Source organism: Geotrypetes seraphini, chromosome 3 (genome assembly GCF_902459505.1).
Source record: "Geotrypetes seraphini chromosome 3, aGeoSer1.1, whole genome shotgun sequence".
Lineage (NCBI taxonomy): Eukaryota > Metazoa > Chordata > Amphibia > Gymnophiona > Dermophiidae > Geotrypetes > Geotrypetes seraphini.
The window spans coordinates 233116944-233142059 of record NC_047086.1 but is presented as its reverse complement, the minus strand read 5'-3'; the positions used below and the strand labels follow the sequence as shown (position 1 = coordinate 233142059).

The window sequence follows — 25116 nt, the reverse complement described above, 5'->3', positions numbered from 1 at the left end:
GTGTCAAAGATGGAAAGCTGTAGAACTAGAGGCCATGAAATGAGGAGGCAAGGAGGTAAACTTCAGGACAACATCAGGGAATACTTTTTGATGGAAAGGGTGGTGGATACCTGGGCTGTCCTTCTGGTGGAGATGGTGGGAACCAAAACTGTGATGGAATTGACCAAAAGCATTGGATAAACACATGGAATCAATTGAATCAAAGTATAGAAAAGCTTAGATGGTTCTCACATGTCCAAAAAGAGGAATGGCAGGTATGTTAACTACTTTACTGGACAGATTAGATCAGGGATCTCAAAGTCCCTCCTTGAGGGCCGCAATCCGGTCAGGTTTTCAGGATTTCCCCAATGAATATGTATTGAAAGCAATGCATGCACATAGATCTCATGCATATTCATTGGGGAAATCCTGAAAACTCGACTGGATTGCGGCCCTCAAGGAGGGACTTTGAGATCCCTGGACTAGATGGATCATACTGATTTATATCTGCCAGCATTTATTAGTTTAAAAACCCAAGAGGTACGTCAAGCCCAGAAATAATGGTGCCTACATGTGTGTGCAGCTGCAATCCACATTTATGTGTGAATTGGCAAAAAAAGGCAATCTAAGTGTGATGAGAAATACATGGGTAATGAGATTTTGACAGTGGCATCTTCAATATTCTTCACTAATAGTTTACAGCTTCTTTATTGCATTTTGATGTATAAAATTTAGTGGCACTTTGTATACAGTCCTCACTATTGTTTTCTGGTTGCTCTATTGTGACATGACCAATTCTTGTTGTTTACTTATGCTTGAAAATAAATAAAACTTACTGAACTTAAAAAAAAGAAAAAAAGGCAGAGTCCTCATGTTATACCAGACATATCTTGAAAATCAAGTATGGATAGGATATCAGATAAAACTGACCCCTGTGAGCCTTTTTCCTTTAAAAATTACAATGAATAAAAAAAAAAAAAAAATGAAATTCAGAACTGAAAGAAGAGTATATTTGCCCGGACAAACCAACTTTAAGATTGAGAGAGAAACACGGGAAGCTTCAATAGTATGTTCTGATCTTTCAACTGCTGCCAGCATGAATAGTTTGAGTGGGACTGGCAGAGGAATATGGAAAGTAGTGAAGCAGCACATGATAAAGGGCTTTGCAAGCTGCTGGGTGATGCTGTTTTCATTTTCGATGTGTACCATTTCTATAAACTCATTGCATCTGCTGTAAATGCCAGCAAATGTATTATTTATTTGTTCTATGTTCTATACTGTTCTCCTAGGGGAGCTCAGAATGGTTTACATCAGGGGTGCCCAATACGTCGATCACGATCGACCGATAGATCGCTAAGGCAAAGTAAGTCGATCGCGGAGCCCATCCCAGGCTCCGTGATAGACTCGCGTTGCGTTCACAATCTACCGGGCCGATCAGCCTTCCTCTCCCCAATGTCAATTCTGCCGTCGGAGAGGAATTTTCGGGCCAGCCAATCGCTGCCTGGCTGGCCCGGAACTTTCTCTCTGATGGCAGAATTGATGTCGGAGAGAGGAAAGCTGGTCAGCCCGATGCAGGGAAGCAGGGAGAGCTTGGGGCAGTGGTGGCTTGGGGGCCTGTTCACCGATGGCAGCTGCAGTGAGGCTTGGGGGAGGGTAGGGAGAAAGAAAGAAAGGGGGCAGGCAGGGAGACAGAAGGAAAGAAGGAAAACAGAAAGAAAGAAATGGGGCATGAAGAGAGAGAAAAAAAGGGAGGCAGGGAGAAAGAAAGGGCAGGGAGAGAGGAAGAAAAAGTTGGGGGAGGGAATGAGGTCTGGAGGAGAGGAAGCATACAAGCTGAAAGCATACAGGCTGAAAGAAGGGAAGAAAGATTGGATGCACAGTCAGAAGAAGAAAGTGCAACCAGAGACTCATGAATCACCATACAACAAAGGTAGGAAAAATGATTTTAATTTCAATTTAGTAATCAAAATGTGTCCGTTTTGAGAATTTATATCTGCTGTCTATATTTTGCACTATGGCCCCCTTGTACTAAACCGTAATAGCGGTTTTTAGCACAGGGAGCTTATGAGCCTTGAGAGCAGCGTGGGGCATTCACTGCACTAAAAACTGCTATCGTGGTTTAGTAAAAAGGGAGGGAGTATAGTTGCTATTTTTGTATGGTTGTTACTGAGGTGACAGTGCATAGAATCATCTGCCTTGACCTCTTTGAAAAAAAACCAACCCGGAATATAAATGATAATTAACATTTTCTCTGCATACAGTGTGCTTTGTGTTTTTAAAAAATTTTATTGTTGGTAGGTCATTTTGACTTGGTCATTTTAAAAGTAGCTCACAAGCCCAAAAAGTGCGGGCACCCCTGGTTTACATGAATTTATTCAGGTTGTTGTTGTTAGGTGCCATCAACTCATGTTCGAGTCCTAGCGACTTGATAAATTGTGGATCTAAAAAGAAATTGGTTTTGTGCTAGTCCAGAAAGGTCCTCCAGTATCATCCCATGGTTGTTTTCAATGTGTCCAGCCATATGATTGCAGGTCGCCCTCTTCACCTGGTTCCTTCGATCTTCCCAAACATGATGTCCTTCTCCAATGATCTCTCTCTTCTGATGGTGTGACCAAAATAAGACAGTCGTAATTTCATCATTTGGACATAGCCAGTTTGATATCTTCCAGAATCAATTTATTTCTTCTGGCAGCCCAAGGCATGCCTAAAATTCTTGTCTAGCACCAAAGCTCAAATGAGTCAATCTTCTTTCTGTGTTGTTTCCGTAGTGTCCAGATTTCTCAACCATAACTGACCACTGAGAAAATGAATGTGTGGACAAATCTTATCTTCATTTAGAGTGTTACCTCCTTGTCTTTGAATACTTTGTTGAGCACCTTCATTGAAAGGCGACCAAGTGCTATTCTGTGGAGTATTTTCCCCCTGCTAGTTGCTTTGTTTATAAAAGAGCCCAGGAGATTGAAATCCTTTACAACTTCTATTCTATTGCCTTTAAGCTCAAAATCTTCATCAAGTTCATGATCTTTGTCTTGTTTATGTTCAGTTCTAATCCCATGTTATGACTTTCAGCTTTGACTTTTCTCAGTAGATACAACATGTCTTCTTTGCTGCTAGTGATGAGCATTGTATCATCTGCATAGCGCAGGTTGTTTATATTTCGGCCACCAACTTTTAAACCAACACTCTCTTCAGGTACTCAAGCATTTTTCCATGTCTATCTAATGTACCTGGGGCAAGGAACAGCGTGGGCTCAAACTCACAACCTCAGGGCACTGAGGCTGCAGCTCTAACCACTGCACCACACTCTCAGATATTCATGGCAAAAGATAGCATGGTAAATATTGTCTGACAAAATGGCAAAACATAGTTAACAAAGCATGATAGAAGCATTCAGCAAAACATAGCATGGTAAACATGACTAATATAGTATAACACGACTTGGCATAAATGGTAAGGCAACTGTGTATGATGAAACAAAGCGTGGAAGACATGGAACGTCAAACATTGTGTGGCAAATATGGTATGAGAGATTGTAGCATGGCAGACATAGTATGGCAAACATAGTATGGTAAATGTGGTGTATAGTATAGTAGGACAAGGATGGTAAACTGTATGGCATAGTGTAGTAGGATATTGTATGGCATGGCATACAATGAACATATGAACATGGCATGGTCAGACATAGGATGATTCATATCAGTGTTTGAGATTCAAGACAGTGGAGGGTCGGGGCCCTTTTCAGAAAGTCCATGGAATTTGGATTGGCACACTCTCATGAGAGGTCAGGGGAAGAGGTGAGTTTTTATTGTGTTCCTGAAGTTCAGTAGACCATCTAGTGATCTTATGTGTGTAGGTAGTTTGTTCCAGAGGTGTGGTAGGTAGTGCGAGTAAGATCTTTTCCGGGCATTCTTAAGGTGGAAGGTGTGTCCCAAGAGTGATTGTCATCACTTTTCTTCTTGCGAGCGAAGCAGTTGTTTTGGAGCATAGGGCGGAAGTTTGTAGGCCATTACTAGGTGTTTGAATATAAATTGTTTGTCGATTGGCAGCCAGGTATATTTGACTAATCCTAGACTAATGAGATCTTTATTTAAACCTATCCAAGGGAAAGACTAAGGATCTCAAGTGCCCGCGGTCAATTACCGTTAGAACAAATCTTAGTTATTGACCTGCTTGCGGCCTATCTCAAGTCAATAACTAAGACTTGTTCTAATGGTAATTGACCGCGGGCACTTGAGATCCTTAGTCTTTCTCTTGGATAGGTTTAAATAAAGATCTCATTAGTTTAGGATTAGTCTTTTTTAGGAGAATATAGTGGGTACACTAGCAAAATGGTAGGATTAATAGCCAGGTATATTTGCCAATATCTTGAATACACTGTAGAACCTTTAATAAATTATGTACAGCAGAACCTTTTGTAAAATACTAGGGAAATGTGAATATTCAGATCTGCATGTCCCATTTCTCATTTTCAAGGGGCTTTTCATGCATATTACTTTTTTAATCAAAGAAATCTTTACAGGTAGTTTAAACCCTTGGCATGGATCACAGTGAAAGTATAGGTGAAAATCTCTGGGTTAAAACTACTATAGACTGTGTAACAACATGGGCAGTTTGAAATTGCCCCTACAAGGACCATAAAGATACAATAACAGCTTAGCCATTATCAGATGGACAAATAGCATCATATTTAAAAGGTGTGCAGCAAATGGCAACCATGTTATCTTTTCTAATTTAAGAGTGTTAATTTTATACGAAATGAAGGAGTCTATGTCTTGTGCAGAAGTTATGTTGATTAAAGTAGCAGAAATTAGATTCTATTTGTTACCCTTTTGTTCTTTCTATCTGGATGGAATGTTCTCTACCATCATGAAACTCCCCTGTCTCGGGTCGGATGGCGATTCTTCGAGCCTCTCGCAAGCCTGTTGACAGGTGCACCTCTAGTCGACCCTTGATGAGGAACACTGCATAGTAAGCCTGCAAAATGCAACACAGCTGCTGGGTAACACAGTTAGGGGTCCTTTTATTAAGGCGCACTACCTGTTTTAGCGTGCGCTAAATGCTAATGCATCCATAGAATATAATGGTCGTGTTAGAATTGAGTGCGCGCTAAATCGGCTAGTACGCCTTAGTAAAAGAGGAGGTTAATGTAGTAGAGGGTGACAGAAAATGACTAGCAAGCCCATTCATCTCCATGCTGAAAGGATATATCCTGTCTACTAGCCATAACTCTCTTTATACGAGACCATTTTTGCTTTATTCTATTAAGGTCAATGAGCATACAAGATCAGATGTTGAGCTCAAATTCAGCCGTGCACATCCATATAATTTATTGTGCATAGGTACCAAGGAGGTTACATTAACAGGAGACAGCATTACGTGACAATGCTGAAGTCACCTCCTCATGCTGCTGCAAACTTGATATACTCAAAACATAGTTCTGATTGTTGTAATCTCCTGTCAATTAAACTTCCTTGGTTTCTAATAGGCTGTTTTGGGTGAATCAATATAGCGACAAGCTCCGCCTACTAGTTTCACATCAGCTAATGGGCCAAGCCTGCTCCTATCATCTCCTGTTTATTAAACCTCCTTGATAGGTACCAATAGCACATGTGGCCACTAAACATCCCAAGCCTTGATTTAGATATAGGAATATAGGCAATTGTCTAGAGTTCCAAATTTTAACGGCACCAAATACCTAGAACAAAGAGGAACCTGCTCCCACTTACTTTAGGACCATGTGCATGATGTGTTTCAAAAGGGTACCACTGCAGCACCGCTGTCTTCCTCTGTGTCTCCTCTGGCTCTCCAATCTTTGATATCCCTGCCTCTTGCTCCCTGGGATCTGCTGCCTATTCTTAAATGTTGGCATCAAAATCTTAAATCTGGCTCCTTGCATAGCCTGCCAGACAGACCTCCATTCCTATTGCAGCCAGTCAGAAAGATCATGCTGGTAAAATCAAGTGCTTCACTGAATTGCTGTGATAAGATTTCAGCTCTCCCCATGTAGCCTCCTTCCACTGCCCCCACCTTCCTATGCCCCGAGCAGCCACCATGCTTTCTCCACACTCATGTTCCTCAAAAGTGATTGGAAATCAGTTGTACATGTGCTGAAAATTCAACGATCAAATTCAGCACTCAATTCTAAACTAAATGAAAACTTAAGTTTGTAGACCGGATCATCTCTAAAAATTGGGGCTCGATTCAGTTAACAATCATTAGTTAAATTACAATAAAGAAGCAGAATACAGAAAAAACGTAGGCCAGAAATCATTGACGCTAATTTGTTAACTGTTTTGAAAACAGCAATATTTTGAAGGTTTTATGAAATAAAGAATCTATTCTATAAAGGGCACTTCGGAATGAATATTCTTTATAGAATTGTGTTCAGTGCCATATTTGGTGCTCAGCTTTAGGCATGATGACTTATGCCAGCTGAAAACTGGCATAAATCCTGGCATGCAAACTGGGTGCAGATTCCTGCTATTCTGTAATACTGTGTGCATCTTTTGCAAACACCTCTGACCTGCCTAAGCCCCTCCCAGGGCTACACCCCTGTTTGAGTTGCAAGTGATCCAATTTAGGAACCAATTGTTACAGAATAGTGCGTAGCCAGGTCAGCGTCCAAATCATGGTTAGTGCCAATTAACCCCCTCCCTACCCTTTTACAAAGCTGCGCTAGTGGCTTCCACTGCGGTAACTGCCCTGAGGCTGTAGCAATTTAAAGGGCTTCAGGGCTTTTGAGCATGGAAGACATTAGCACAACTTTGTAAAAGGTGAACATAAGAACATAAGCATTGCCTCCGCTGGGTCAGACCCGAGGTCCATCGCGCCCAGCAGTCCGCTCACGCGGCGGCCCAACAGGTCCAGGACCTGCACAGTACTCTTCTATCTATACCCTTCTATCCCTTTTTCCAGTAGGAAAATGTCCAATCCTTTCTTGAACCCCAGTATCGTACTCTGCCCTATTACGTCCTCTGGAAGCGCATTCCAGGTGTCTACCACACGTTGGGTAAAGAAGAACTTCCTAGCATTTGTTTTGAATCTGTGGTGGAGGGAAGGAAAAGCCTGCGACCCCTGTGGGGAAAACCTCTTCTAATTGCCAGTGATGCTAACCAACCCTCTTAAGTTAGAAGAGGTTTCCCATACAGGGGTCTCAGGATTTTCCTCCTTGAACAATTGTTCACATCTGGCTTATATTTTGAGGGATTAAGTGACTTGCCCAGGGTCACAAGGAACAATGTGGGATTTGAACCCACAACCTCAGGTTGCTGAGGCTGTAGTTCTAACCACTGTGTCATACATACTTGTTTATTATTATGGTCAATTGTTAGAATAATTACGGTCTCTGTAAAATGGAGAAAGAATGAGAGATTGGGACAAATATCCAGAGATATTCAAGTTGCAGCATTTTTTTTTTTCTAAAACAATAAAAAAAGACATTGGGTCAATCCATAGGGTATTCTGTTTTGTCCCACAGACATGTATCCTCGCATAATTTTCTGTAGATATTCAAGCTGGGCAGAATCATGAGGACTCCATTAGTCCTGTTCTTTTCCTGAAGGTGCCCAGAATGTTCTATTCTACCTCCCTGCCCCGCCATACCTGTCCAATCTGCCTGCGCTTCCTCCTTCCAGGAACTGGAGCCCCGCTGGTGCCAAAAAGAATGATGCCAGACTCCTTTCTAGTGCTGAAGGACAGGTTGATCTCCGTGCCAGTGTCAAATGAAATTGGTGGCAGCTCGACATACCCAGGCTTGGCAAAACTCACAGTGTGTATTTTCTGTGTAAAGAAAAGGAAAATGTGTAAAAATTGTTAGTCCACAAAAATGAAGACATAGCAATATGTCCAGTTGCTTTAATTGGGCACACTCCGGCTGCATGGGGTCCCTTCTGAGAACATACTGGAAATCCATGAAAACTGCAGTTCAACTTTTAACCTTCTTCCATCATTAGAAAGCAACTAGTATAAATTCTAACAGTATTCTCTTTCTTGTTTGAATACTGACCTCCTAGGAAACTGGGCCACAATAGTGTTTGTTTCATAAGACAAATTATTCTCTCTTTTCAAGATTGGGCTGGTTGGGTTGATATTCAAAAATTTAGCTGCCACCATTAAACATACGTATAGTGTAAGTGTCCTATCTGTTAATTTTCAGCGTTACCATGGTAGCTATTTTAGAAGCATATCCTGGTATATATGACAATACTTCACCATCAGGAGAGGCCCTGACGTTTGGATATCAACTCAAAGCAGGGGTCATTCACATGCAGGGAACCTTAGTACATACAGATGGCAAGGTAGCATGGCGTCATTTATCGCCAATTAAACCAATTAAGTTAGGCGGCCCTATGAGAACCAGAGCCTTAAACTTTGTTAAAAAGCAGATAGCTTCTGTTGCGTGTAAATCTTCTCTGCACATTCTATAACCTGGCGTTTAATGTTTCCCATGCACAACTGAAAAGAGGGCATATCCATGGAACGGGTAAAGGTGTTTCCAAAAATGAGGTGCCATGTTATAGAATAATACAATTCCAGAACCCACAGTTAGGCATGTATTCTATTAAGGTTGGGCCCCCTTTACAGCAGGGGTTCCCAAAACTTTCTCGGTTCACAGTGTCCTTAGTCTTAAAGCAAAATTTTCACAGCACCCTAGGCCAGAGAGCTCCTCTCAGGTGTTCTTGCCCCCTCCCCCGGCAATAATGATGATGACAAAAGAAGCGTAGAGTTTCACCATTGCTGATGGGGCTGCTCAAACCCCGCCAGCTGACGTGGTCTGCTGCTTGAGCTCCATGTTGCCGGAGGAAATTGGCAGCTGCCGACACTGGCACTCCCATGTTGAACTGAGCATACACAGCTTCCTCAGGTGGCATGGAGCTCAGGGCTTGGGCAGTGGACTGCTTCAGCTCTGGCAGGGAGAGGGAGTGGTCTGGGCGGGCCTACAGTGCAGATGTGCATTCCCTGTTTCATATAGGAAATCCAAGGGCTCCTTTTACTAAGCTGTGATAGCGGTTTTAGCGCCCGCATTGAGCTGGCGTTAGTTCTAGCCGCGTAGCGTGGGTTTAGCGTGCGTGGCAATTCTGCGCACGCTAAAAACGCTATCGCAGCTTAGTAAAAGGAGCCCCAAGTGTGTTTTGAGAAACATAGATATTGGCATTTTCTATCTATTTAGTGTTGGTGCTGAGCAAGGACTTTCCACCTATCTACAGATATATAGCTAGGTCATTTAATTCAGGACAGTAGAAAGGTTGCCCTAAATTCAGCCTCTCAACTTTATGGAAAACGACCGACATCACTGCTGCCATGTAGCTGCCAATGTGAGTGCTCTCCACATATACTGACCCAATTATAATTCTAGACATATTGGAGCCCTTTTACTAAGCTGAGTTAGGTTCTAATGCATACCTCACACAACAAAAATAGATGAATGCTGGACACACTAAAGCGTCCTGTGGTACATTTGGCATTTGTATGTGCTAAGTGCGTGGAATTAATTTTTTTGTAAATTTTTTGAGGGGGCGTGGTTAGGAGTGCAGAATGGGCAGAGAATAAGCATGGAAGCAGTAACCAATCATTGCATTAAACTACTTCACATTTGTATTTATGGATCCCTAATATGGCCCAGAAGGAGTTCAATGTGATTTACAATTTAGAAGAGCTTGGCCATAACCAGGGATTACATTATTTCTTAGGGCTCTTGACACAGATAACTTGGTTTGTGTTCATATAGGCATATGATTATGGCTTATGGTCTGGATAGGAGATTGGCTATATCTGATGTTGTAGTCTTGATATTATGGGCTCTGGTATGGATGTCTCTTTCCCAGTTTGTACGGAGCTTGGTCATATATTGATATTGATTTGTATCTTGCTTAAATTCTGGTGGTCATAGCCTATTGTTTGGGGGAGGGGAGGGGAGGGGAGAGTAAGGTATTTTCTAAATTGTTTTTCTATCACATCTCTCAAAAGATTTTCTGCAAGTTAAGGAGGATGGAGTAACACAAGAGCAAAACTATCAACAAATCAAGCTATAGTGTTACAATATCATTCTATAAGGGCTTCAGGATTCCAAATTTAGAAGAATTCAAATAATTCAAAACGTAGCTGCTAAATCGCTGTTGGGAGGAAGAAGCTGTGGTCAGGCCAGTCCATTGTTGAAAAAAAACCTGCATTGGCTGCCTATTAAAGAATTCACTTCAAACTGTTAATTTTTGTGTTTAAGATTCTTTGGGAATCTGTCCTCAGTTACTGTCAAAGTCGCATCTAGAGATTTAAGAACATCCAATGAAATTAGACTGACGATAATAATAATAATAATAACTTCAACCTTTCATAAAGTGTCTACTTGCTGGTGGTTAATAGTTATTTCGAGGTATTGGTCCGTAACTTTGGAATCTGTTGCTGTGTAAAATTAGAGATTTACACTGTTACATTTCTTTCAGAAAGGAAGTTAAAATCTATCATTTCTCTCTATAATTTTCTCATAAGTAATCTGTAACTACGGGGAAATTGTATGGCTTTATCCTAATGATTCTCTAGATATTTTGTACTTGATCTTATCTTATTTTATTGTAATCTGCCTTGAGCTAACTGGTTAAGCGGAATAGAAATGTGTGGAATAGAAATGTGTGGAATAGAAATGTGTGGAATAGAAATGTGTGGATTAGGAACTGAGGGATAATCTTCAGTTCCTGAGGGATAATCTACACACAAAGGGGCTCATTAAAAAAAAAAAATGCAGATGTCCAAAATATCGATCCGTTCATGCAAGTCGTTACCTCGCAAGTCTGCCCCACTTCATTCGATGAGCATTAGTAATGTTGATTTTTATGGGTCCTCAGAGGGCCACCACGCACTCAAATGTATCTCATAGTGCGGGGCTCTACGTCACACAATGACGTCCCCAATAGTATGGGACGTGGTTGTCGTGTATACGTATAAAACAGCTGACTAAAAGCGTGACCGCCATTTCGTCTCTGACGCATTGGTGGGAGAATATGATTTCAAACGGTAAGAGGTTGAAAGTTTATAATGAATATGGTACACTTGATATAAGTAATATGGTAAGAGGCTAGGCATTTAGGAAAAATACACATATCTTTTATTTTTCTAGGGAGAGGGAGCCTTGATAAAGCCCTGTCATTTGGGCGAAACATGTTGGATAACTGATGTTTTCTACCCTCCCGACTAGCGTCACTAAGCTAAGTACTTTTAGCATATTTATATTTAAGTTATGTTAATAGCATTTATGAGACATATAAAAAATATAGGTCCAGTGACGAAAGGGTGCATAAAGCCCCGCACTATGAGATACATTTGAGTGCGTGGTGGCCCTCTGAGGACCCATAAAAATCAACATTACTAATGCTCGTCGAATGAAGTGGGGCAGACTTGCGAGGTAACGTCTTGCATGAAAGGATCGATCTATGATAGTACTCTTCATTCAAAATATAGGTGAAGCAAGTGCCTAGGTTTTCATTAGATGTCCAAAATAGGGCATAAACCAGCATTTGGGCATCCTAATCACCAGGATGTCCAAGTGCCGATTTTCAAAACTGTCTTTCTGGACGTCTTGAGAGGTATCCTAGCCGCTGTGTGTCCAAGACTAAAGCAGGGGATGTTGAAGGTGTATTATGTGCAGGCTTTGGATGAGTTTAGATTTGGACGTCTTATGCCAATAATAAAATGTTTCCCAAGACGTCCTGCATGGAACTTAAGACGTCCAGAGCTAGACCTGTTTTAAAAATATCTAAGTGCTAAAATCATACCAGATGACCACTGGATACATGAAGGTATGACCCTCCCCTACACTCCTCCATTGGCCACTGACCCTCTCCCACACCTCAAAGATCTGAATGAAACAGCAGCACTTGGTATTTGAAAGCGTAGTAGAGTAGCACACAGGTGTCTTAAGTAGCTTGGTGGGTTGGCTAGTGAGCCAAAGAGAGGAGGACCCAGGCCCATAAGCCACTCTAACCACTAAATTTATGTGGAAAGTGTGAGCCCACCAAAAGCCTACTATATTGCCATATAAGTGCCACCTGCATCCATAAGGGCTATTGGGGAGGTAGGAAGGTGGGTATAGTAAGTTTGGGGGGAGTTTTGGAGGGCTCACCATACATTAAAAAGGGGGTTATGGTGCGATGTACTTCTGGCACTCTTTATGTGAAGTTCACAGCAGTGCCCTCTAAGGTGCCCCATTGCTCTATTAACACCTAATGGCTCTATGTGGCCAGTCCATTACAATGATGGCTCCTCCCATGTCAAAATGGTCTGGATTTGGATGTTTTGAACTTGGATGCTTTTGTGGTCGAAAATGGCGAAAAAAGTTAGGAGTTCTAAGGTTAGATGGCCTGACAGCCAAGAGGTCTAAGTAGGTGATTTTTGCAAAAAAAATTTTTTTAGATGTTTATCGGTTTCAAATATAGACATGTCTCCATCCTGATTTTTGGATGTCTTGTGGGAAACATCCAAAGTCGGACTTTTAGACATCCTATCAAAAATGGCCCTCCATGGCTGCAGATAGAGCTTTTTAATCCACAGGTACAAAACTCAAGGCCCGATGCTCAAAGCTCTAGCAACCTGGTAAAAAAAAAAAAAAAAATACCGGGTTCAGAGTGATTTTTCTTTACCGGGTGATGCTCAGCTTAAATAGCGTGCAAAACATATGCATACTATTTGTGCGGAATAGCCAGGTAAAAAGGGGGAGGAACTGTGCCTCTAAGCGGTAGGTTCAGCTCTTCTTAGCAGGCTCAGTAGTTCCTGATTTCCCCCGGGCTGTCAGCTGTTTCTTGACTGTTGCCACTCTCTACCTGCTGGCAGGACTCATGGGAGCTGCGATCAGCTGAGCTGGTAAATCGAAACATATAAATATAAACTCATTTCATTTTCACATTATTTATATTTTTTAATATGCATGCATAGTTCCTCAGGGTTGTTAATTTTTATTGTTTATATGTTTTGATTTGATATTTTATTTTGTTATGGTTTGTCTTTGCCTCTGACGCAGCCGTTGGTAAAACGTGGCCACATCAGGAATTTTATGTAATAAAGTTACTTAGTTAGAAAATTACCCTCCACATGTTTAGAGTGCGTTAATCAAAGGTATTTCCTTCCATAAGTAAAACAATATTTTTAGCCAAAAAAGGGGGCATTATTACCTGACTTGAATGCAGGCAAAACTGCCTGTGCTGTTTTACACGGTGTTCAGATGTATTCCCATTGTGGGGCCATGGTCAAAGGAAGGGCAACGTTTCTTGTTTTTTTGGATTTATAGTCATAGCAAAACTACCTGTATGGTTTTGCTTTGACAATGATGCAAACTCCTTGATGAACAGTACCCAAGACTGTAATTTATCTCCTTCATTAGTGTAAAGGGTTCCACTAAAAATGTATCACTTTGTTAGTGCAGTTCAGTTAGATATTAGTTCCAGCCACTGGGTGACAGCAAAGTGCATTCTAGCTGAGCACATGCTCTGTCTTAATTTCCTTAATGCCATTAGGAATGTGTAACGGAATCAGGTTGTACTCAAACTGGACAGGCGTCAACCTGGCTCAGGTTCAACAGAATACAGTACATGGAAGTGGTTATAGTTTTTGACAGCTTGCATAAGATAACTGGCTAATTTCAACCAGCCATATGTAAATATTCAGGTGAACCTAGCTGCCTAGGTTTTTGACTGAATATTCACCTATGTCTACTAGTCAAAATTTTTCTACCTAACTGTAGTTGGTTTAATGCTAAAAAACAAAATAAAAACAGATATTAATCAGCTAAGTCCTCTCAAAAGAATGGTTGTCATACCCTCCCCAGTGGCAAAATATTAACCCCTTCAAAAATTCTGAAGTGAAAGGGAGAGGAATGAAGGACACCTCAGATGCTATGGGGGGGAGGGGGTAGTTGGTAAGGAAAGTTATGCTGGTAGTTGGGGAGCAAGGAAAGAGAGATAAGCTGGACACCAAGGGGTGGGGGTTGGGAGTAGATAAGGAGAAAGGTAATGGAGATTCTCGACTGTGGAGGGATTGGCATGAGAAGGGGAATGCTAAATATGATGGGTTGTGGGAAGAGCCTTGTGCCAAGCTAGGATGGAGAAGTGAATACCTAAAGGTTCGCTTAGGGTGTCAGATAGCTTTGGGCCAAGTCTGTACTTGCATTCCCCAGTTCAATAAGGGGAATGCCATATTCTCTTATTTAACTATACGTGACCATCTCTGGAAAAAGGTGTCTAAAATCTCAATCTTTCAATGGAAGTAAATCCCAGATGTCTCAGTCTCTCTCCTTTACTTCCACTGAAAGCAATGGAAGTAAAGCCCAGATGTCTCAATCCACCTTCCTTTTCCTGGAGCCATAAGGTAACCCTACCCCAGCTTCAAAATTGGTTCTGGCACTGGTCCCAAACAAATAAAATATTTTGTGTGCCCCACTCTTCAGCATCCGGATTAGCTTAAGGTAACTGCCTAAAACTCCACGGTTACATAAGTCAGTATTCTTCAACCTTTTTACACCTATGGACCGGCGGGAAAAAAAAAAATTATTTTGTGGACCAGCAAACTACTAGGACAGAATAGACACCGAAGAGGGAGTGGAAAATATGAAAAAGGATCTGCAAAAGTTAGAGGAATGGTCTAATGCCTGGCAACTAAAATTCAATGCAAATAAATGCAGAGTTATGCATTTGGGGATTAATAATAGGAAGGGACCGTATATGCTGGGAGGAGAGAAGCTGATATGCACGGACGGGGAGAGGGACCTTGGGGTGATAGTGTCCGAAGATCTAAAGGTGAAAAAACAGTGTGACAAGGCAGTGGCTGCTGCCAGAAGGATGCTGGGCTGTATAAAGAGAGGCGTAGTCAGTAGAAGGAAGAAGGTGTTAATGCCCCTGTACAGGTCATTGGTGAGGCCCCACTTGGAGTATTGTGTTCAGTTTTGGAGACCGTATCTGGTAAAAGACGTAAGAAGACTTGAGGCGGTCCAGAGGAGGACGACGAAAATGATAGGAGGCTTGCGCCAGAAGACATATGAGGAGAGACTGGAAGCCCTGAATATGTATACCCTAGAGGAAAGGAGAGACAGGGGAGATATGATTCAGACGTTCAAATACTTGAAGGGTATTAACGTAGAACAAAATCTTTTCCAGAGAAAGGAAAATGGTAAAACCAGAGGACATAATTTGAGGTTGAGGGGTGATAGATTCAGGGGCAATGTTAGGAAATTCTACTTTACGGAGAGGGTAGTGGATGCCTGGAATGCGCTCCCGAGAGAGGTGGTGGAGAGTAAAACTGTGACTGAGTTCAAAGAAGCGTGGGATGAACACAGAAGATTTAGAATCAGAAAATAATATTAAATATTGAACTAGGCCAGTTACTGGGCAGACTTGCACGGTCTGTGTCGGTGTATGGCCGTTTGGTGAAGGATGGGCAGGGGAGGGCTTCAATGGCTGGGAGGGTGTAGATGGGCTGGAGTAAGTCTTAACAGAGATTTTGGCAGTTGGAACCCAAGCACAGTACCGGGTAAAGCTTTGGATTCTTGCCCAGAAATAGCTAAGAAGAAAAATAAAAAAAAATAAAAATTTTTTTTAAAATTGAATCAGGTTGGGCAGACTGGATGGACCATTCGGGTCTTTATCTACCGTCATCTACTATGTTACTATGTTACTATGACTGAAATTTAAAAACCCTGTTTCCGTGAGATCGGTCCTCGCAAACCATCTGATCCCATCCGCACAAGCCTCAGTTATGATTTTATACTGAATGTATTTTATTAAAGTATAAAAAGAAACAATATTCTGTACAATTGTCATTTTATAAATACAAATAATACAGAGCAAGGATCAACAAAACCCCTGTCTCCCCTCCCCTTCACATATATCCCCTCTACTATCAAGAAAACTGAATATGCCAAATTATTACAGAATGCTACACAGAAATATCATGCTAACAGAATATCACAATCACACATAGCAGGAATAGAGTTAGGGGAGTGCAACTAGGGCAACTGCCCCCCTGGTCAGAGAGAGCCCAAAGCCACTGTCTAGACTTTGCAGTCCCCAGTTATGTCTAACACCAGCTCTAGCAGGATATATATTTCAAATCTGATATATTCTAATCACAAAATAGAAATAAAATTATTTCTTTCTACATTTTGTTGTCTCTGGTTTTTACTTTCGTCTTCTTTTCAATCTCTTCCTTCCAGCGTCTGACCTCTCTGTCTCTTCAATCCAGCATCTGCCCCTTCCATCTACTGTCTGACCTCTCCCCCTATTTGTCTTCTTTCTATGCCCCTCTCCCCTTTCTATCCAGCCTGTGCCCCCTCTCTCCTTTTTACATGATTCATTCCAGCTTCATTGCTCTCTTCATTTTTATCTCTCCTACATCAGATCTAGCATCTTTGTCCTTCTCTATTTCTCTGTTGACCCCCTCCCTTCCCCTCTCACTCCTGTCTCTCCCCATCCCCTCCTCTAATCTCACTGCCAGCTGTTTCCTTCCTTTTTTCTTCTCCCTTCCCTCCTCCCCCTGTCCAGCAGTAACTCTCTTCCCTTCCCTTCCCTTTCCCTCCTCCCCTCTCAGCAGCATCTCTCCTTCTCCCTCTCCAGGTCCAGTAGCAGCTGTCCATTTTTTTCCCTTGCCCAGCAGCTTCCCAGACTCCTTTCCCTCCTTCCCTCCCAGCAGCATCTCTCCTTCTCCCTCCCTCCTGGTCCAGTAGCAGCTGTCCCTTTTTTTTCCTTGCCCAGCATCTTCCCAGACTCCTTTCCCTCCTCCCCTTCCAGCAGCATCTCTCCTTCTCCTTCCCTCCAGGTCCAGTAGCAGCTGTCCCTTTTTTCCCTTGCCCAGCAGCTTCCCAGACTACTTTCCCTCCTCCCCTCCCTGCAGCATCTCTCTTTCTCCCTCTCCAGGTCCAATAGCAGCTGTCCCTTTTTTTTTTTTTTTTACCATGCCCAGCAGCTTCCCAGCCACTAACAGTGGCTTTCTTCCCTCCCAGCAGCTCTCTTTACTTACCAGCGCAGCGATTCAAGAAGGCAGCCTCAAGTCCTTTGTTGGTCACACCGCCTCTGAGGAAAGAGGAAGTTGCATCATCAGAGGCAGCCGCGACTCAGCAAAAGCCCCAAGGCTGCCTTTGTGAATCGCTGTGCTGGTAAGTAAAGAGAGATGCTGGGAAGGGAGAAAGCAACTGTCCTAGGCTCACCATGATGTCTCCGGCCCTGCGCGGACTACAGCCTCATCTTGCCAGTCCTGCGCGGACAGGCAGGAAATTGCAGATGTTGATCTCGCCAGTCCTACGCGGACCGGCAGGAATTTTCTGCAGACCGGCACCGGTCTGTGGACCGGCAGTTGAAGAACAGTGACATAAGTAACTTGGTAATTGAGTATACAGGCAGTTCCTGAGTTAAAAATGAGTTACATTTTTAAAGCTTTTCTTCAGTCAGATTTGTATGTAACTCAGAACTTGCAGATGTTAAGATTCTTGCTTCCTACTTCTGCTCCCAGCTGAGAAAAGGGTCATATGTCCCGGCCAGTGTTCCCTCTAAGGTACAGCATGCACAACCACACACTGTTCTTAATGTGGCCATGCATCATTCCTGAATTTGCTACAGGAGAAGTGTAGGAGTCTATGCCACTGGAAATACTGCTCAGTAAAATCAAATGAACCTGCAACCACGTTCTTAAGTACAAGTCGTACTTAAGTCGGGCATCTGTAACTCAAGGACTGCCTGTAATATACTTTATGTGCAAGGCTAGTATTTTAAATTTAATCTTGTAAGATATTGGCAACCAATGATATTTTAGAATAATCTGAGTGCTGAGTTCTGGAGTGTTTGCACACACTTCACATTTGAATTTGAAAATCCAGTGTAAACTACATTAGTCAATCTTTGAAACAAAGAGTGCATGGAGAATTAGCAAATTATAAACAGTTCAATGTGTGAACAAGGAACATACCTCTAATGAACAACCCTTGGTTATCCCCACATAGTCGGAGCTGCTCAATAAGTTGTATGGGGTTCGTGAAACTTCAATATCTTTTAGGCATCCTGTATATTTCTTTAAATTTACTTCAGGTCTGTAAAACAAAGACACAAAACAAAGCTGATGAACTTTAAGAATGATTCACAGAGATTTTGGGCTAGATGCACTACAGTCAGCAATCCTCAAACGATCGCTGCTGAACAGATTTTGACTGGTTTAGCGACGATCGGCTTTGCCGATCCTTTGCAGAAAATGGCTCACCACGTGGTTTTCTGCAGGATCACTCATCCTATGATCTGGCCATGCAAATAATGTCATTAATATTGAAATGCCATGTAAACTACCAGAGCGATTGATGCTCTAACATGGCTTTCCGATGCACAAAAAAAAGTGATCATTTTTAGCATTCCAAAAAAACTTTAAGAGAGTGTTTCACTGATTTTTTTTTTTTTCCCTCACTTAATTTTGACAAAGAGAGACTAGAACACGCTGGTTTTAAGTTGCTTTATTTTTTATTTTCTGGGAAAGATTGTAAAACCCATTTCTAGTTTAGATAAAATTGGATTAGAACTCATTTTAATAAATTAAGCAACACTAGCAAAAAGTAAACCATTAGGATAAAAACTTATACCCAAAGTTACCAGCTGAAATGTACCAATTACCTTTAAAAATGAGAAGAGACATTTGTTATTGGAAGCCATATTTTTAGTTTTAAAGCTCCTATTAGTAAGGAAATTAGCTTTCAATTATAATGTGCCGTGAAAAATGTTTGCTCTGTTTAGTGTGCCGGAGTTAAGAAAGTTTGAGAGACACTGCTTTAAAACCTAGCTATTTGAATTCATTAACCATTCCTTATACCAGGGGTAGAGAACTCCGGTCCTCGAGAGCCGTATTCCAGTAGGGTTTCCAGGATTTCCCCAATGAATATGCATTGAAAGCAGTGCATGCAAATAGATCTCATGCATATTCATTGGGGAAATCCTGAAAACCCAACTGGAGTACGGCTCTCGAGGACCGGAGTTCCCTACCCCTGCCTTATACTCTGTCACCAGTGCTTATGTCTCTCCATGATAATAGATTAGTTTTGTCAGCAATTCATAAAACTAAGAGCTCCTTTTACTAAGCTGCAATAGCGTTTTTAGCGCGTGCAGAATTGCTGCGTGCACTAAACCTGGGTGTCTAGCCTGCACGGCAATTTAGCCCGCTAAATTGAGTGCGCTATCGCAGCTTAGTAAAAGGGACCCTACCTGGGGAATCTACCAGACGTAAGCTTTTTTTTAATTTAGCACCCAGTTCCTGGAATAAACTTCCAAATAACATTCATCTTGAATTGAATTTTAAAGCTTCTTTAAAAGACTTTCTCTTTTTTTTAAATTGCTAGTAGCTTTCAGTTTGGACATTCCTTAAAATTATCACATTTATTAATAAGATATATAGGTATTTTTATATACTGTATAGGGGTTCTGAGAAGGTAAGCAGACCCTTTTTCATTTTTTTTCCCTGTTTCCTTCATCTGATTGTGCAGGTCTTTCCTATATATAATGAAGTTCCTTTCTTTTATTACATGTCATAAGAACATAAGCAATGCCTCTGCTGGGTCAGACCTAAGGTCCATCGTGCCCAGCAGTCCGCTCACGCGGTGGCCCAACAGGTCCAGGACCTGTGTAGTAATCCTCTAACTATACCCCTCTATCCCTTTTTCCAGCAGGAAACTGTCCAATCCTTTCTTGAACCCCAGTCGCTCTTCTTTGAACCTTTTCTAGAGCCACTATATCTTTCTGGAGATAAGCAGACCAGAATTGAATGCAATACTCCAGATGAGGTCACACTATAGAGCGATACAGGGGCATTATAACATTTTTTTAATGCGAGCTGCTGAGAATTGTTGTAAGCTTCAGCAGGACATCACATTTTAATCAACATAAACATACTGTAGGCTTGAAGGATTCACATATTTATAAGCATAAGACAAAGGCGAGTGACACAAAGCACAGCTGACGTCCATAAAGGAGAAAAGGGTCAATTCCTCCAGTTGTACTCTGCTTCTGCAAGCTGTTACAAAGGTATCCATCAGCATTTGCAGCAACCCTTGATACGGAGTTAGTGGTGGAAGGGATTTTCATAGCACAAACATGAGTTATCTTTCTCATACACAGCAAATAGGATATTGTACTCTGTTGTGTAATAAATCAAAGAGCATTTCTTTCTCTTCAAAGACATTTCCTTCTGCGGTGACTACCTATAGCTGACATCTGTATAACCAAGTAAAGGGACAATAACTCATAAGTCTGCTATAAGTTGGTTGGAAAATAAGGCCCCAGTCCACAGTACAAGCATGCACACACTGCATCACCTTCCATCATGATGAAGCGATTTAAGGGCATATATATATCATATTGGTCAACAATGGCGGCGCTCTTACTTTCTTCCCACCATTGTTTCTGATAGCTGTCATCTCAGCATTTAAAGGCAGTGAGCTATGAAATAAGTGGGCATAAAATATTTCTCCAAGGATTTTAGAAAAATGTAGCCAGCGTGTTCACAGGAAAAAGAAAGTCTTGATGGGTAGAGAAAGACACCTTTTTGTTATCAATGTACACTGTGTTTTGACAGACCGTAGGCAGGGTTTTTTTTTTGTCATGTATGCTTGACAAAAATTGTTTACTCAAAATTGCATGCACTTTTCACTACAAATTGTACTTTGTCAAGCTAATGCAATTTTAAACAACATGCCTACACTAGAATGAGAGAGGATAAGGAAAAGAAAGGAGCCCCTAGGGACAGGGCAAAAATAATAGTAACGTCTACTTAAATGGCATTTCACATGATAGAGGATGCCATTTAATTGGCCATCAGCTAAATTGGATGTTTGCAGCTGAAGGTGAAGGTATCTAAGGAGGATGGGCAATCACTCTGGTGGCAGAGCCCCTCTAGCAAGAAAAACATTGTTTTTAGAGAATTACGGTACAGTAAATTTAGGGGAAAAAAGGAGATTCTATAAACCCACTAACACTTAGGGTTCCTTTTATGAAGCCGCGTTAGGGGTTTATCGCGCGTAATAGTGTGCGCTAATTTGCCGGCCACGCTAGCCGCTACGCCTCCTCTTGAGCAGGCGGTAGTTTTTCGGCTAGCGTGGGGATTAGCGCGTGCTAAAAATGTGCGTGCGATAAAGTCGGTAACGTGGCTCCATAAAAGGAGCCCTTAATTCACTTAAACCTTTCTCCCAAGTTCCACTGCCGCTGTGAAATTCCAATAGGCTTCTCTGGTTGCATCTTGCAGTAGATCTGTTGTCATGAGTTTTCCATTTTCTAATCCTCACAGCATGACAGGGGGTGATAGCAGTGTAACCTTTTTATATCATTCCTCATGCCAAATGTCACATTGAGACGAGCGTGAGGTTGTTATACATGCACAGGAGGAATAAAGTGTAAAAATTAATTATTCACATTTGCAATATGATCCAGCATTGGGTAGCTGGAGAAGCCAGACTGAACAGAGTGCTAAGGATGAAGAGGGCCACAGGGCCTCTGAAAATCCATTGCTAACATTTGGGCTGCACGTAGTGTTATGTGAATGTCCTCCTTGGTCAATCAGGGATATGCTAAGACCCATGCCATGCTGTAAATCACTTTCAAAAGAGAAATGTTTGTAAGCCAGTTAACTCAGTATGAGCAGATTCTATCACAGAGTATGCAAAACTATGGGCTCCTTTTATGAAGATGGGTTAGGCTAATACTGCTGCGGCCGGCAAAAAAAAAAGCCTAAGAAAGGCTTTGTAAAAGGGGGAGGGGGGTTATTTTTTTAATGCTGTTCAAATCATGGACCTGATCTTCGAAAGGATTTAATGGGGTAGGAGAGGCTCTTGCCTAGTGAAATCACAATAAGCATCTCAAGAAGGGATTTTTATTAACTGCCTTTTCATGAAGACATTCTCCCAAAGTGGTTTACAATACCTTGAACAGTAATCAGGTATTATTAAATATTTCCCTATCTGCTCAGAGTCATAGGGAGCAGGCTGGGATTGAACTCACAACTGCAGGGTGGGGGAGGCAGAAGCTGCTCTAACCACTAGGCCACTCCTCCAGCCCTTTGTTTAATGGCACTAACCAGGCAGTGCTGCTGAATATTCCCTCTGACTGCTGTAGCACTGTCTGGGCAGAGTCAGGGCAGTCTGGGGGCTGAGTTAGGGCAGTCCTGGAAATTATGCGGGCACTGGTAATATTTAGTGCTGTTGCCTACATAGCTAATGTACAGCAGCCTTAAGTACACCCAGTTAACCATGTAGGTATGGCAATGAATATCAACTGTACATGTATAACTTCTAAGAGCTGCTACTGACCCAGATTATTTAAATGCTGGTGCCCAGACATAGCCCAGCTTGAACATTTGGGGAAAATATTTCTCAGTTTTTATCTTTTAGAAATCCATGGCTTAAGTAAAGAAGATTTATACCTATTTAAAAACTATCAACTACAGGAGAAAAAAAACTGGAATTCGTTGCCGGAGAATGTGGTCAAAGCAGTTAGCTTAGCAGGGTTTATAAAAAGTTTGGATAACTTTTTAAAAGACAAGTCCATACATCATTATTAAGATGGATGTGGGGAAATACACTGCTTATTCCTAGGATAAGCAGCATAAAATATGTTTTACTCTTTGGGATCTTGCCAAGTACTCATGACCTGGATTGGCCACTATTGGAAATAGGATACTGGGCTTGATGGACCTCCAGACTGTCCCAGTATGGCAGCTGTTATGTTCTTATTTTCTTAATTATGCTGAAAAACATTCCATGCGGATTTGAAAACTGCTTCAAATGCTTACTGAAGGAGGCTGAGTGTGAAATACTATATATACTGTATATGATATCTGAATTTGAAAGAGGTGTTTGTGTTATTTGCTGACGTGGATCCTGATGCTTCAAACGCATGCTTCAATAACTCTGTTTGTCTATAAGGTACCGCCTGTCTCTGTTATTTCTGCAGGGTTGGCCCAATCATTATGCAAGACTAGGCAGTCGCCCAGGGCAGCAGCTTCTAGAGCAGGGGTATGAAATTCAGGCCCGCAGGCCAAATCTGGCCCGCAGTGTAATTATATTTGGCCCGTGAGAAAATACCGATTGTCTACTAGAACTGGCCTGCCGGTAGACAGTTTTTTGACCCAATCAGCTCATGTCCCCACGTTTGACATTTTTACAAGCTCCTGCGGCTCTCTTCACAGTCTCCCACTGTGTCGCAGGAGCACTGGACTCCTGCAATTGCTTTTTTGGTAAGTATTGCTTTTTTCTGGTACTCATTCTTTACTGATGCTAGTGTTTTTCCGTATTCCTATTCGTTTTCTCTGCTTCACGTAATGGTTTTTGTTGTTATTATTATTATATTTTCAAACATATGTTGCTAATTCACATGGTATTTTATTTTGTCCCTTTTTGGTTTTAATCCCTTTGTAGTTTTTCCGTTTTAACTTCCTATTTTACAAAGGTGTGCTAAGCTTTTTAGCGGGCACTAAACACGCGTTAAACTCTAACACATGCATGTTATCCTATGGACGCGTTAGCGGTTAGCGCACGTGTTGATTTTGCACGCGCTAAATCCACGCTAAAACGCATAGCACGTCTTTTTAAAGAGGACCTAAGTTTGGCTCAGCTATTTTACATCTATCATGGGCTAGTTGTACCTTGCGTCATTGATTTTTTAAACATATCGTGTTTAAAAATATATTATTGTTTTTTAAACATATCGCCTACAGTTTCCTTTTGGAGTTGTACAATTATTATTATCCCAGTTAGAGGCAAGGGAAGAGCCAGAGATGAACGTATCTTGAGGACGAACGAGTGGCTACAGGGATGGTGCCGGGATATGAACTTCGGATTCCTAAACCATGGGGAAGCGCTACAAGGACTTCAGGGACCAGACGGACTCCATCTGACCAGTAGGGGTAAGAACGTCTTCGGACACCGACTAGCCCGCCTGCTTCACAGGGCTTTAAACTAGGTAAGTCGGGGGAGGGTACCCATTCACATATTAGTGCAGAAAGGAATTATCCTGATGAGGTGAGTCGAAACTCCGCTTCCATGTCCAAGGTAAGTACCCACATTGCAAACAGTTCTTTGGGAGTCACACCGACTCGGGTAGGATACGCCTCACAGGGACTTAGCAAACACAAGATATGGAGGGCCATGTATGTCAATGCACACAGTTTAGGTAACAAAATTCTAGAATTGGAGGCTGAAATAAGGAATGCCGACCTAGATGTGGTGGCAATATCTGAAACTTGGTTCACAGACTCACATGGGTGGGATATGGCTATACCGGGCTACAATCTACTTCGTCAGGACAGAGAGGGCAGGTTAGGAGGGGGGGTAGCTCTATACATTAAAGAGGACATCAAAACCACCAGGATCACAGATGTCAAGTACACCGGGGAGTCCCTCTGGGTAAACCTGGCAAGAGGCAGAGAAAAATGCCTGTATCTAGGTGTGGTTTACAGACCCCCAAGACAACTGGAAGACATGGACGCAGAATTAATTGAAGACATAGAGAATATCACTCTACGAGGAGAAGCTGTACTGCTAGGGGACTTCAATATGCCTGATGCAGACTGGAACTCATTTTCAGCGACAACCAGCGGTAGCAGGAGGCTCTTAACCTCCATAAAGGGAGCACGTCTCAAACAAATGGTAACGGAGCCCACTAGGGCCCAGGCGATCCTCGACCTGGTACTCACCAACGGGGAAAGCGTTTCAGAGGTCTCAGTAGGAGATACGCTAGCCTCCAGCGACCACAATATAGTATGGTTCAACCTTAGGAAAGGCTTCCCTAGATCAAACACGAAAACAAAGGTACTCAATTTCTGGGCACAGACTTCGCACGCATGGGAGATTTCGTCCATCAGACGCTGCAGGACCAAGCGGAGACCGATGATGTAGAAGCTAAGTGGTTAACACTGAAATCAACCATACATGAAGCAACTAGCCGCTTCATAAAATCAGTAAATAAACGACAAAGAAACAATAAACCCCAATGGTTCACCGTGGAGATCTCGCACCTCATTAAGGAGAAGAAAAAAGCTTTTCTCTCCTACAAGCGCACGGAGAAAAGAGAGGCAAAAGTAGAATATAGGACCAGGTCTACAGCGGTCAAAATGGCAGTTAGGGAGGCAAAACTTCGAGTGGAAGAA

At 42.1% G+C, this 25116-nt stretch overlaps 1 protein-coding gene across 10 annotated transcripts in view; it reads right to left on the bottom strand.

The window, feature by feature from the left end:
* The window catches only part of LAMA2 (laminin subunit alpha 2), a 1204230-nt gene that overhangs the window by 91674 nt on the left and 1087440 nt on the right, over positions 1-25116 (bottom strand). For all 10 annotated transcript variants that reach the window (XM_033936921.1, XM_033936924.1, XM_033936922.1 and 7 more), the window contains 3 exons: positions 17914-18034; positions 7582-7758; positions 4805-4953 (listed from right to left, as the gene is read on the bottom strand). In XM_033936921.1, coding sequence (XP_033792812.1) covers positions 4805-4953; positions 7582-7758; positions 17914-18034 — 447 coding nt within the window. The remainder of the gene's footprint in view (positions 1-4804; positions 4954-7581; positions 7759-17913; positions 18035-25116) is intronic.